Below are 14494 nucleotides of genomic sequence, written 5' to 3' on the forward strand. Positions count from 1 at the left end.
ATGATGCAATTTTTGCATTGTCAATCTTCCACTGGTTTAGGGCCTTAATGTTTGAGTCATCAGGCTTAGATGTAGTCCCATCTAAATACCCCCAAAGTCCCTTTGTCTCAACATGAAACTGAAAGTTTAATTTCCACAAGGCATAGTTCTATCCATTAAACTTGATAGGAAGGACATCTATTCTTTCCAAAGCCATTAACAGTGAAACAACAGTGCTGATTTTCAAAGAAGATATCAGGTTTCAAATAAGAAAGAAAAGCGAAGTACCTTTCACTCAAGTGTCCAAAAAAGGTAGCTGTAGTAGTAGATCGAACCAAGAGAGGGATCGAAAACCCTTCTTAAACTAATCCAATTCCAACCAAACTGAAAGAGATCACAAGGATTCCTCTGGGCAACACCAGATCTGGAATCTTCAAGTGTAGATCTAAAGAAAAATGTGAAGCTGGTGGCGCAACTCTCCAAGTTCCAGGTCTGTCAAGGGCTGATCAAAACAGCCTTGAGAAGGGATATTCAAGGGCATAAAAGAGCTTCCCAAATACTGTTAGGGAGACCCCTAAATGCCAGGAGACTCAAAGAACAAAGGTGTCTTCTCAGCATCTGATCAGATTGTGACATGCTCTGATACCATGTCAGAGTCAGATCTGAAACTGTAGAACAAAGAGAGAGAGAGAGAGAGAGAGCAGATTTGTAGGTGTGCCAAAAGTGTCAGTAGACACCCAGGAAAAGATATTTGTATTAAAAGGTAAAAGGACCAATCTCTCCTTAATATACAGATAGTAGTGTACAAAAGAAACTGAAGTACAACAAAGAGTAAAATTACAAAAAATAGCCCTCGGCTAACTCTCTTTATCTCTACAGTTTAACCTTTATAATAGAATCTGGAAGTACAACTTTGCACTTGGGTCTATCATGGATTCTAACGCTATTAATATGTTTTTTATTGATTGAAATGGTGGAAGGGTTCTCTTAGTCTCTTTGGTTTTGGAGCATGCTGGTTCAAGTCATTCTGGCCAATATTTTTATGCGTGGTTCAACTTGCAGAGAATCTTGAGCATCCAATCATGGTTGGACCATGCTATCTCCTTTATGTAACTAGAGTCTCGATTGTTGTGCACTCATTTGAGCTACACCAGTGATGATGATTTCATGATGCTTCCTTGGATTCCTCTCCTTGTCTAGAATGACACTCAACACAGTAATGTTGATTGTCAATGAATTCAACTACAGCTCAATCTCTTCAACCACCAAAAGGACTTCCAGCGTGCTCATATTTTTTGTTTGATCATTATAAATTCAAAATTTTTGCAGTAGGCAAATTGGTCATATTTCTATTTCTTTTGAGGGATTAGAGATCTTATTTCTATTAAGTATCCCTCCTCATTGATTATTAAGTTTCCAAAATGGATCTTTAAAAACACAATTTACTGTAAAAGCATGTCATCCTCACCAACCAAATTAGTTCATAGGTTTGATCCTCGTCCATAAACTTCAGGCCATGAAAAGTGGCACACTCTCCTTGAATCTCATTTCTTCTTTCCATTCTTGGGTATTATTTTGTAAGTATTCATCTTTATTACAACATTGAGACAGAAATGTAGTGTCATTTCCGAATTAGAAATAAATTTGATGCTATTGCCCTGTTAATTAAACTACTACCGTGGGGCTTTCCGACACCATTATCTTTTTCTTACATGGTTATGAAAAAAAAAATGAAATTTCAGGAAAAAACTAGCCTTTTTTGCTGGATCAGTAAACTCCCCAGTACGCCAAAGGCTTATTGAATCATGGGAAAATGACACTGACATCTCTGTGCACTCTGGTCGTCTCAAGACACCATACACTGATGAGCTTCTTGAAAGCAAATTCTGCCTCCATGTCAAGGGTTTTGAAGTGAACACTGCACGTATTGGGGATGCAATGTATTTTGGTTGTATTCCTGTTATCATAGCGAACTTCTATGATCTACCTTTTGCAGACATACTGAATTGGAAACACTTCTCACTTACTGTTGCTACATTAGACATCCCATTGCTGAAGAAAATCCTACGGTCAGTAAGCTATGATCAGTACTCAACATTGCAGAGGAACTTGTTGAAGGTGCGTAAACATTTCAAGTGGCATCCTTTTCCAGTAGACTATGATGCTTTCTATATGGTCATGTACGAGCTTTGGCTTCGACGAAGTTCTGCTGTAGTTCCATTGAATGGATGGGTAGAGCTCTGATCAAGTTCTACCTGTATGCATGTACCACCACATTTTGACCTAATACGATATTCTTGCGCCGTTCCTTTTGTTTGTTTCGATCTTTTAAGGAGAAAAGATTTTACAGTTGGCAAGCAACTCATTGATCTGTTTTTTATAAAGAGGCCATTAACCAATGTTGATCCATATTTAATATAGATAAATATTTAAGGGGTAAAATGAGAATTTGCATAATTAGTTAATACCTTTTACCCTAGCAATTCAGCATCATATATGTTTACATGCATGCATGCATAAATATCAACAATTAACTTAACATCATCCAGGAAAGGTAAGGATGTCAGACCGAGAACTGAACCGATTGTCAATTGGGATCGCAATTTAAAACATCATTTTTGATAATATAACCTTAATAAAAATGACATTAGAATCATAAACTGTTTTTATGCTTATTAAACAAGTGTTTTTAACAAGGATAAAAAAATTGTTACGTATCAGCCGATACGTATTGTATTGGGCCCTTCTCGATATGTAGGGTTGTATCGGGTCAGGGCCTGGTTCAGAGGGTAGCTGAGACTTAAACTGGCCCCTTTATCAAAATCGGAAAAAAAAAAGAACTGGAAGTTAAAAAAAAAGGGTCAATACTCGGCCAGTATCGATCGATACTTTGAACCTTGGTTTTTAATGGAAATTTTCTCATGGGCTGTTTAAGAAATTTGTCCTAGACATGAAATATAACAATAATTACAATAAGACCAAGTGACCTCAATTTAATTACGTATTCAGTTCAGAACAATGAGAACCGGTCCTGACCCAATTATTATTAATCAAACAAACAAACCATAAAACCATAACTTGCATAATTTGTTGGGTCGGTTTGATTTTGTGGGATAAACACAATCGATTGATAGACAGCTCTATGCAAAGGAGTAAAAAGTCCCTTTACAATGAGGTCGACTTGTAGAAAAAGTTTTGATGGAATGGAGATCTCCAGCTGGGCAATGCTGGAAGAGCAGGCATAGGGGGCATATTCCGTGGGCAAACTTTGGCTGCTTACAGGCCTGTCGCCTATCAACATCCATATGACGTCCCGTAACGGGAGATTAAAATACTCCTGTAACAAACGAAAAGGGTTGATTCTAATATTTAAAATGTCTAATTGAAACAGTCGTCACCTGACCTCATTGTAGCCATGAAAGAGATTGATGACCAGATCGGTGTCGGAGTTGCAGACATTCTAGATTCCATATATAGTGGGAGTTAGTGGCTTGTTGCTCTGTGTCTGGCCTGGAGGTATAAATCGTGTCGTGTATGCTTTTGGCGGGTTGTGTTGTGTTAGCCTGCAGGCTGGGTTGGGCCGTGCTTGTTATATATTTCAAAGGTCTGGCCCAGCACGACCCGTGGCACAGGCTCAGGTGGGCCTGGGTCGTGCTGTGGGCCAAGATTTGGGTTAAGTCGGGCCATGGGTCAGGTCAAGTCATGAGAGGTATTTAAAAAAATGAAAAAATAATAAAAAATTTAAAATAAATTAAAAAATAGACAATTGAAAAAAATCTTGAGATTTTATTTTATATGAATTTTGATGTATACAATTGTTTATGTGTAATAATAAAACGAAATTAAAAAAATATAATATAATTTAAATAAAATAGTATAATAAAAATTCTTCATTACCATGTTCCCCCTAGTTTGGATGGAGGTGGGTGGCTATTCTTTAACAGAACTTTAAGAAAGGTGAAAGGGTCTAAAGTGGCTTTCAAGGGATTAAAATGTAATAATGAGTCTCTCAAGGTATGTATTGGGCCAAATATGCACTCCCCTTCTATAGGTTACTTAGGGCTTTCATTACCCCTTGCCTAAGACAGGTGGTTAACTCCAATAATCTTGGTCATGCTTCAAAAGTTTCTTTCTTTCTTTCTTTTTTTATTTTTTATTTTTTTATGATGCCTAAGAGACTGAGAAGGTGAGCTATTCACTTTGGGAAAAAGGGTTTTGGGGTCAAATTTCATGATTCATGGGGAAAAGGCTAAGGCCCACTCATTGGGTTACAAGTGGTGAATGTGTAAACATAGGTAATTTAGATGAATTGGGAAGGGATGGAATGACACCTTCCATTTTTTGATGGCATACTTGGCACTTATTGCATGTGGCTCTGTTGAGATGTCATGTTGAGGAATTGCACTAAGAGTTGATAGGATGTCTACAATGTTGAGAATCTTGTGATGATGTGATTGGAATGATAATTTGTCATGTTGATCAGATGTCTTGTCATGATGCAGATTAAGGTGACTTGTCATGGTTGTGACTTGCCATGATGTGGATTAGACTAATGGTTGATGACTTGTTGCACTGAGTGTTGGCATGATGATGATTGGGTTGATGATAAATGGTTGTTCCATGTTTGGTATAACATTGATGAACTGTAGGCAAATGACGATGCACTTTTTTTTTCTTGTCATGATTCCAACACTTAAACCAACTTTCAATGGTAGAGAACCTTAGACTTCAGAATTTCTAGGATCCATTTGATCTTGGGTATAATGTTTAGCTTCATGTCAATAGGTTGAATCCTTCTTGATGTGCTTGAGTGCCAATGAATTCCCTCACTCGAACCTTGCTTATAGAGACAATGAAAGCCTTATTTTTTTTCAAAAAAAAAAGGATGCTTGAATGAAAACTTTTTTTGTTTTTTAATATTTTCCCTTTTTTGCTTTTGAAGTTTTTTCTTATTTTCTTATTCTTATTTTTGGATTTTTAGAAAATATTTGTTTTTTTTTGTATTATGATTTTTTTTGGTTTTATAAGAAAATATTTGATTTTTCTTTTGTTTTTTGGAAAACAAACTAATGCTAAGAAAAATAATTCCCTTTTGAAAAATGGTAATGGCCTAGATCAAACACTAGGATGAAGAATTCCATTAGGGGATGCTTGAGGAAATTTAGGCACATTGAATCAAGAAATGAGTCTCTAGAATTGAAAATAACTATACTTGGAAGAATGGTTGACTTATTACACCAAATGAGGGGTCTGGGTTGACTTATGTGCATAGGGGATAAAGAAAAACAATGAAGAAATGCAAAAATAATATGAAAATTAAAGTTATTAACAAGACACACATAAGAGGATGAAAGTAAAGATAAGAACCAACCACCAGAAAAAAAAGATCATGCATGACTTTGTATTTTGCTTAACCGAGAATGTTGAAAGGTTTGTTTTGTGTGAAGTCAATTGGATTAAATCATGATCTCCTTTTTGGTTGAATGTGTCTTCATCCTATAAAAGTGTGAAAGCTCCAGATTTGGGCCTAAGTCAGTGATTGTTTCTTGCTTGGATTGCTTCACACTTAAACAAAGAGAATCTTTCTTGAAGTTTTAATACACCTAAAAGCCATGTGACCTTTGATTTGGGCCTAAGTTAGAGATGGGTTAAAGATTACCCCAAGGTGCGCCAAGTAGTTGTGAAAGATTATGAAGCCTAATGATTGGGCCCAGGTCAAATGTGGGCTTAAGTCTAACCAGTGGTGGATCTAGTGAATCAAGTAGTTGTGAAAAATTGTGAAGCCCTAGACTAGGTTGAAGTCAAATGTGGGCTCAAGACTAGCCCATGATGCATCAGTGTCCAATAAACAAATTACCTGAGGATGGGTCAAGAGACAAACTACCTTGCTTAGAAAATTGTAATAAGTTTTGAGGCCTCAAACTTGGTCCTTGATCAAGGATGGATTTAGGGGTCACCCGTGGTGGGTCAAGAGGGTCAAGAGGCATACCTTGTTGGAGATCTAAGAGTTCTACCTTGATGCCTGAGTTAATGACAATATTTGAGACAGTCCATCCTAGGAGATGCTTTATTTGCTTAATTTCTTATAGGAGATCAGGAGTTATTTCTTCTCCATTTGAGTCATAGATGGGCTTGAGATTGGTCCGATCCAAGTCTGCATCCTAATGGATTCCATGTTGCATCTCTAGACTCAAGCCGTAAGTTACTCCCCAAGTTGGGCTGATTAGGGTAATGGTCAACATGTTCTTAATGTTGCTTGCCTTCTAGTTCTTTGCCAATGATGAGGCCTTGGTCAACCTGGTTTTGGCCTCTCTTTTCCTGTCTTATGTCATGCTAGTCTTTTATTTCTATAATGGAGTTGGGCTCCAGATTAGTCTACTGAGGCTCTTGTTTTGCTTGCACTATGCCATGCCAGTATTTTAATTTAATCACGGGGTCTTGGTTAACCTGGTTTAGGTCTTGCTCCAATTGCCTTGTACCATTCCAATCTTCTAAGTCAAATTCATAGGTGGGATTTCAATCATCTTGATGAGGCTCTATCCCGACTCTATCCCTTGTCAATCTTCTGTGTCAAATTCAAAGGTGAGTTACTGAGATTATGAGGTGGAATTTGCCCCTATTCTAGACCTATACTAAGATTTTCTTGCCCCTAGTTTATAGGAATCACTTGACTTGAGACAATAGATCCATGTTCTAAGTCTAGATGGTTAATTTGCACATTATGCTCTTATTTTTGAACCACTTCGTTAATGTGTATTCTTCAATCTTCTATTGCATTACAATGATAATGTACATTACCATTTTGGGGGTTCCTTTCCTGACCTTTAAATTTGCTTGATGAGTTGGGTTGGATCAAAATACTTTTCTTCCATGGCTTCTAATACAACTTCCACCGATTGGATGGATCTTGGGATCAAACAACTGGCTCTTTTGCTGCATAGTGCTGACCTAATGACTTAGTATGGCTTTTTGTTCTTTTATTAGGCCTTGAGGATCAATTGGATGTTGGTCTTCTAGAGCTTGGATCGACTTATCTCACAAATTCCTTGTTGAGGTTATCACTATTTGATTTTGAAGCTCATTCCCTAGTTGGTCCACATTGATTTTTAATGACTCAACACCTATGATGTGCTCATTGCGAGATGAGATTTTAGTCATTGACAATACTTCAAGGGGAAATGTATGATCGACTGCTAGAGAGTCTTCCACTTGGCAAACTACATAAACTAGAGCTTGAAAAGTATGATGATAAGTTAGAGTCAACCTACAAGCATATTTTTATTCAAGCTCTTGAAGATCATTGAAATTTGATCCTCTTCAGTCAGCTACTTAAGGATTCTTTTGGTCCTTGCTTGGCCAATTCTAGTTTTCACCTTGATAATAGGATGTTTGTGTTGTACGAGTAGTGATTCATAAAGGTGTTAAGTAGGCTTGGCCAAGTCTTCATTAAGTTAGGGTCGGTGTTCATTAACTAAGTCGTTGTAGGTCTAATTAGGCTCCTTAAGAAGGATTTGGCTAGAAGCTTATCAATTAAGAAGGATTTTGCAGATATATTCTGATATGGGCCCTTGGGTAGTAGTCCCATCGTATTTATCCATGTTAGGCCACTTGAAACCTAGAGGTAGCCTGTGTTTGGCAGTCAAGTCAAGGTTTGATAAATCCAAGTTATTGCCTTACAACTTGCTAAGGCTCTACTAGAGGTGGGTCAATTGCTAGTCTAGCCCTGGGTCAATTATGATCATGGGTAAGAATGTTGCCCCTTGTATGGCATTTTTGCCTAGCTATGTTGGAGCAAAGGATTAGGGTGTTTGGGTCTGGATTGGTTGGGCTATTGTTGCTTCTTGCATAAAGACTTGGGCATGGTTGAACTACTCCTAGCTTAATTGGATTATTCTGCCCATGGTTAGACTAAACTCGTAAAGATGGAGCCCATGAGGGTTGGGCTTGGTTCTTGGATAGGACTTGGCTTACCTGGTTTTGGAATTGCTTTGTGGATTGTTCTATTTGAGTTTGAATCGGTCCATCCGCTGGCTTTAGGATTGTTCAAATTGGCTTACTTTCTAGCTTAGCTATGCTATCACTCTAAAAAGTTGGGTAAGGATCATACTTGGTGTGAGCGCCGAGAAACGACTCACTTGAGTTGATTTGGAGTCGTCACCCATCAATCAAGTGAAATGGAGGTGATGGGACCTCTGGGAAATATATCAAAACCAATTTTGTTTAATAATGACTCTAAAGCCCGAGGCACCTGTTAATCAGTCCAAGTAAGACTCAAATGGGAGAGGGAAGGGGTTAGTCACCCCTCTCCCGCGTCCAATAGGTGGAGTCCACATGGGATTCCAACAAGCACAAGCACAAACAAAACAAAATAACAATAAGGAATACAACCGTAAGAATAAAGTCAACATAAAAGTAAATGCTACTTTGTTTTTATTTGTTTATCTTATTATTATTTGTTTGTCATTTATTTATTGTTTTATTTATTATTTTTTCTTTTTATATTCTTTTTATTTATTTATTTATTATTATTATTAGTTCCCTCTTTTTAATTTATTTCCACTTATGCCTTTTTTGTTGTTATATTTTCTTTTTTATTTTATCTTTCTTTAACCTTTTTATAAATTATTTATCATTTCTGATTTTTTATCCCTATTTCTATGCTTGTTGCTTTTCTTAAATTATTTTATATATTTTTTAATATTTTATTTTTTATTTTCTTATTCTCTTATTCTCTTTTTCGGTTATATATATATATATATATATATTAGGGTAAATTTCTTAAACTACCCTTATGGTTTAGCTAATTGACTAAGTGTTGTACCCTTACTATTTGAAAATTGACTGATGCTACCCCTACTATTTTTGACAATTGCCTAAACATTACAAAGGTCGTTAAACAGGGACAGAAAATGCAAAATGACTATTTTACCCTTAAATTCAAACCCTTGACCAATTAATGAAGTGACATTTTTATCCCTCATTTTAACTTAACTAGAAAATTGTAAGGAACATTTGACCTCTCTCTCTCCCTATCTCTCTCTCCTTTTTCCAAACCCCAATGAGAACCATCAAAGAGATCGACAACATTGGAAATCTGAGAGAAAAAAAATGACCGTCTTATAATTGTTTTTGATCTGAACCTAGATCTGAGATAACCCTGATGAGAGCCACTGGAGAGATCGGCGACAATAGAGATCTGAGAGAAAAAAACTAGTTGTTTATGATCTGAAACCCATATTAGAAAGGATCGTCTTGTGTTGTTTAGATTTCAAATGCACGTTTATCATCTTGTATTGTTTAGACTTCAGATCCATGTTATCCGGTGAGGGAGTTTCGATCCTAATTGCCATTGCTAAGAGCTGTAGTGGCAATGGTAGGGTAGGAAAAATAGGGGAGGTAAGGTTGAAGAAGAAGATAACTGAAGGAATGAGAGATCAATCGTATGGACGCCCAAAACATGCGGAATAAGGTGGGCAAATTTCAAAAAAAAATTCTCTCCCTTCAAGGGAATCGCATTCCCTATTTTAGAAAATCATATTTTCAATGATCAATCTTGAACCATAAACTGAACCAAATCTGAAAAAAAGTAGTAGGAGAAGATTATACCTGATACAGAGAAATATTATCTTCAATGGAAGGTGTTCATGCCCAAGGAAGGATCCAAAGACTGCTCCCACTGAAAATGGCGCAGTGTAGGATGGAGCAAAATCAATAGTGTTTTCTCCAAGAACGTAATCATTCGCAAGAAGTAGTAGGATGGCACGTGAGCACAACTTTCTATCAGTCCCTTCACAAGGAACTGATGTTAAGATCGAATCTTGATTTCTCCCACTGAAATGGAGATCGAACTGGTAGGGTAGGCGGCAACAGGAAGGAGGCGGCAAGAAAGAATTTCGCAGGGTTGCTTAATTCTTCCTTCTGTGTTTTTAACTCTAAAGAGGATGTGAATATGTGTCTTCTAAAGGCTACCGCCCCCTCCTTCTTTTGTAACCTTAAAGGATCAGCTCCTAATCCCATTAGGAGCTGCTGATCCAAATCACTTCCCTTTAGGTGATAAGGATAAACCCTTATCTTATCTGCATATTAGATCAACATTCTCCTAATCTTATTAGGAGGTTTCCAGATTAGAATTACATTCAAATCTGGACTCTCTGAGTGGATAGGGTTAAGACCCTATCCTATCTGCTAATCCATTCCAGAATTCGCCCCATATTTATCTAATTAAATTAGCCCAGTTTGAAATGGGCTTTAGGCCCATTAAGGTTATATGCTCACTTAGCCTTCATAACTGCTGCCTAGCTAGGCTTCTTTGTATGGTGTGGGACCCAAACATTGATTTACACATGAGCCACATGGGTTTAGCCCAGCCATTGTTACAAGGCATGGTCGAATACACTGTTATGGACAGTGCACCCCCTGGAACCCATCATATGGGCTCTATGGGCCCAACACTGACCTTATGTGGCCCTTGGGCCAAACCACCTTGTAACACCTAGGGACTGTGGGCAGATGCAAGATTAGCCCATCAGGTATTACCATCAATGGTCTTACACTTAACCTCTCAGCCCATAATGATCAAACACTACCCGACAAGAGAGGACCTCTCCCTCAGTTGCAAGGAACAATGTTGCACTCTTTGCTTATATGGATCCCGAGAATTAAAACCTTTTGCAAACATTTCAGAAACCATAATATATATATATATATATATATATATATACTTTTATATATCATATAAAATATATTTTGCAAAACAAATTTCAACGATTGAAATCGGCTGCCGACAGTCATGGTTTCCATCAGTGAGAGTGCATCCCCGATCATTACCTTTGTTCGACAAAGGGGCTGATCCTGTCACTATGATCACTCACTCAGATGAAGACTGTCCCAACATACCCAGGTTTTGACCCCCGCTAAGGATCTCACTGATTGGTACATCAAAGACAGTCCAATCTGACACCTAGTGCAATATCATAATCAAGTCTAGGGGTCGGGTGTAACTTTTCAGTTTTGCCCATTAATCTCCAAGGTCCATGGCAATACTGAAAATATGGTCTGGTTCAAAAATTCAATTAGTCCTACACTAAATGTGCCTAGTGTCTCACCCTGGTGGCTGAAACAGGCCACCCCAACTGACTTGGTGGCACATCAGTGTCAGTCTTATCAGGATATGTCTCCCTAGACCGACCCACTGGCTGTGAACATTTTAAACTAACACGAGTCTCATTAAGTGTCCAGTTTAAGGGTATTACACAGAAACACACCAAAGGAACATGAACCAAATATGTACTTTATTCATTTACAATAAACTCATAATGTACATCATTCTGATTGAAATTAAGGGCATACAAAAACTATCTAACAGCTCCCACTTGCACTTAATTCCAATCTGGTACAAGTCGGAGTCCCATGCTTTCCACGTGTTTCTCAAACACTTTCTGTGATAGTGGCTTCGTCAATGAGTCTGCTACATTTTCCACTGATTCTACCTTCTTAATTAGGACGTTCCCTCTACCAACAATCTCCCACAGTATTGAAAGGATGATAGATCCATCCCATTGACGCCCAAAGATTGTGGAATAAGGGGCGATCTTCAAAAATTTTTCTCTCCCTTCAATGGGAATCACATTCCCTATTTAGAAAATCATATTTTGAAGGATTAATCTTGAACCTTAAACTGAACCAGATCTGAACCAAAAGGAATGGGAGAGAATAATACCTGATACGGAGAAGTAATATCTCCCAACGAAGGTGTTCACGCCCAAGGAAGGATCCAAAGACTACTCCCACTGTAGATGGCGCAGTGCAGGATGGTACGTGAGCACAACTTCCTTCTCAATCCTTTCTCAAAGAACTGATGTCAAGATTCAATCTTGACTTCTCCCACAACTGGAGATCGAACTGGCAAACAGGGCGGCAAGAACAGGGAGGCGGCAAGAGAGTATTCGCAGGGTGCAGAATTCTCTCTTCTTGATTTCAGCACTAAAGAGGATCTAAAATTTTTCTTCCCAAGGCTGTCGCCCCCTCCTTCTTTTTGTTAACTTAAAAGATCAGCTCCTAATCCCATTAAGAGGTGCTTATCCAAATCATATTTGGATCAGCCTTCTCTTCTAGTGATAAGGATAAACCCTTATCTTATCTACAGATTAGATTAGCTTTATCCTAATTCCATTAGGAGGTTTCTAGATCTGAATCACATTCAGATCTGGACTCTCTGAGTGGATAGGATTAAGACCCTATCCTATCTGCTAATCCATCTCAGAATTCGCCCATTTAATTAACTAAATAAATAGCCCAGTTCGAAATGGGCTTTAGGCCCATTAAGCTTATGTGCTCACTCAACCTTCCTAACTGTTGCCCAGTTGGGCTTCCTTGTATGGCGTGGGACCCAAGCATTGATCTACACAACAGCCACATGGGTTCGGCCCAGCCTTTGTTACAAGGCCTAGTCGAATACACTGTTAAAGACAGTGCACCCCTTGAAACCCATCAAATGGGTTCTATGGGCCCAACACTTACCCTAAGTGGTCCCTGGGCCAAGCCACCTTGTAACACCCAGGGACTGTGGGCAGATGCAAGATTAGCCCATCAGGTATTATCCTCAATGGTCTTACACTTAACCTCTCAGCCCTTAATGATCATACACTGCCCGACAAGAGAGGACCTCTCCCTCGGCTGCAAGGAACAGTGTTGCACTCTCCACTTATATGGATGCCGGGAATTAAAACCTTTTGCAAACATTTTAGAAACCTAATGTATATACTTTTATATCTCATATAAAATATACTTTGCAAAACAAATTTCAACAGTTGAAATTGGCTGCCGGCAGTCTTGGTTTCCAACAATGAGAGTGCATCCCCGATCATTACCTTTGTCCGACAAAGGGGCTGATCCTGTCACTATGATCACCCACTCAGATGAATTCTCGGATTGTCCCAACATACCCAGGTTTTGACCCATGCTAAGGATCTCACTGATTGGTACATCAAAGACAGCCTGAGCCGACACCTAGTGCAGTATCATAATCGAGTCTAGGGGTCGGGTGTAACTTTCTAGTTTTGCCCATCAATCTCCAAGGTCCAGGGCAATACTGGAAATCTGGTACAGTTCAAAGATTCAATGAATCCCACACTGTATGTGCCTAGGGTCTCATCCCTGTAGCTGAGACAAGCCACCCCAACCGGCTTGGTGGCACCACAGTGTCAGCCTTGTCAGGATAGGTCTCCACAGACCGACCCACTGGCTGTGAGCTTTCTAAACTAACACGAGTATCAATAAGTGTCCAGTTTAAGGGTATTACACAGAAACATACCAAGGGAACATGAATCAAATATGCACTTTTATTCATTTACAATAAACTCATAAAGTACATCAATTTGATTGAAGCTACGGGCATACAAAACTGTCTAACAAGTATGTGGTAGTTCCTCTCGATGTGATTCGACTTCGAGTGGGCTCGTGGATCCTTAGCCTGAGCAAGGGTTCCATTGTTGTCACACAACAATGGGATGGGTGATGTGCTGGACAGAACTGCTCCCAACTCGTGAACGAACTTCTTCATCCACATGGCTTTCTTGGCAGCCTCACTTGTGGCAATGTATTCGGCTTCGGTCATGGAGTCTGCAGTGGACCCCTGTTTGTTTCTTTTCCAGCAAGCAACACACGATCCTATCGTGAAAACATATCCATATGTAAACTTTCTATCATCTGGATCCGACTGGAAATCATCATCAATATACCCCTAGATCTGTAGTGAGCTACCATGGAATACCAGACAAAACTCTTTTGTCCTTAGAAGGTACTTAAGTATGTTTTTCACAGCAGCCTTGTGCTCCTGCCCTCGGTTGGCCTGAAATCTGCTTACCACACTCACTGCCTGAGCAATGTTGGGCCGAGTGCACAGCATGGCACACATGATGCTCCCTGCGGCAGAGGCATAGGGAATGTCCTTCATGCTCATGCTCTCAATCTCCTCAAAGGTCTTGGGAGACATCTTCTTGGAGAGAGTGACTCCGTGCCGGAAAGGAACATTTCCTTTCTTGGATTTCTCCATGCTGTACTTTTTGACTATTTTTTTAATGTAAGCAGATTGGGATAATCCTATTATCCACTTTGATCTATCTCTATAGAGTCGAAGACCTAGTATATAGGAGGCTTCTCCAAGATCTTTCATGGAGAATTGTTGTGAAACCCATACTTTCACCGTAGTTAACATTCCTACATCATTCATAATGAGTAGAATGTCATCTACATACAGAACCAAGAAGGTAACCTTATCTCCACTGGATTTCCTGTAAATACATGGCTCATCTGGATTCTGCTTGAAGTCAAACGATTTGACAATAGAATCAAAACGGATGTTCCAACTCCTAGAAGCTTGCTTAAGTCCATAAATGGATCTATTGAGTTTACATACCATGTGTTCCTAACAAGCAGCAATGAAGCCTTGTGGTTGCTGCATATAGATATCTTTAGTAAGATCTCCATTTAGGAATGGAGTTTTGACATCCATTTG

General features: G+C 38.8%; 1 protein-coding gene across 1 annotated transcript in view; it reads left to right on the forward strand.

Moving 5' to 3' along the window:
* The window catches only part of LOC148848835 (putative glycosyltransferase At5g03795), a 31352-nt gene extending 28931 nt beyond the window's left edge, over window positions 1-2421 (forward strand). The window contains exon 3 of the mRNA XM_088951922.1: window positions 1722-2421. Within this exon, the coding sequence (XP_088808048.1) occupies window positions 1722-2223 (502 nt within the window). The 3' untranslated portion in view covers window positions 2224-2421. The remainder of the gene's footprint in view (window positions 1-1721) is intronic.
* Window positions 2422-14494: the final 12073 nt, after the last annotated feature.

Source organism: Nelumbo lutea, chromosome 6 (assembly GCF_056320005.1).
Source record: "Nelumbo lutea isolate HS-2025 chromosome 6, American lotus-T2T, whole genome shotgun sequence".
In the NCBI taxonomy this organism is placed as follows: domain Eukaryota; kingdom Viridiplantae; phylum Streptophyta; class Magnoliopsida; order Proteales; family Nelumbonaceae; genus Nelumbo; species Nelumbo lutea.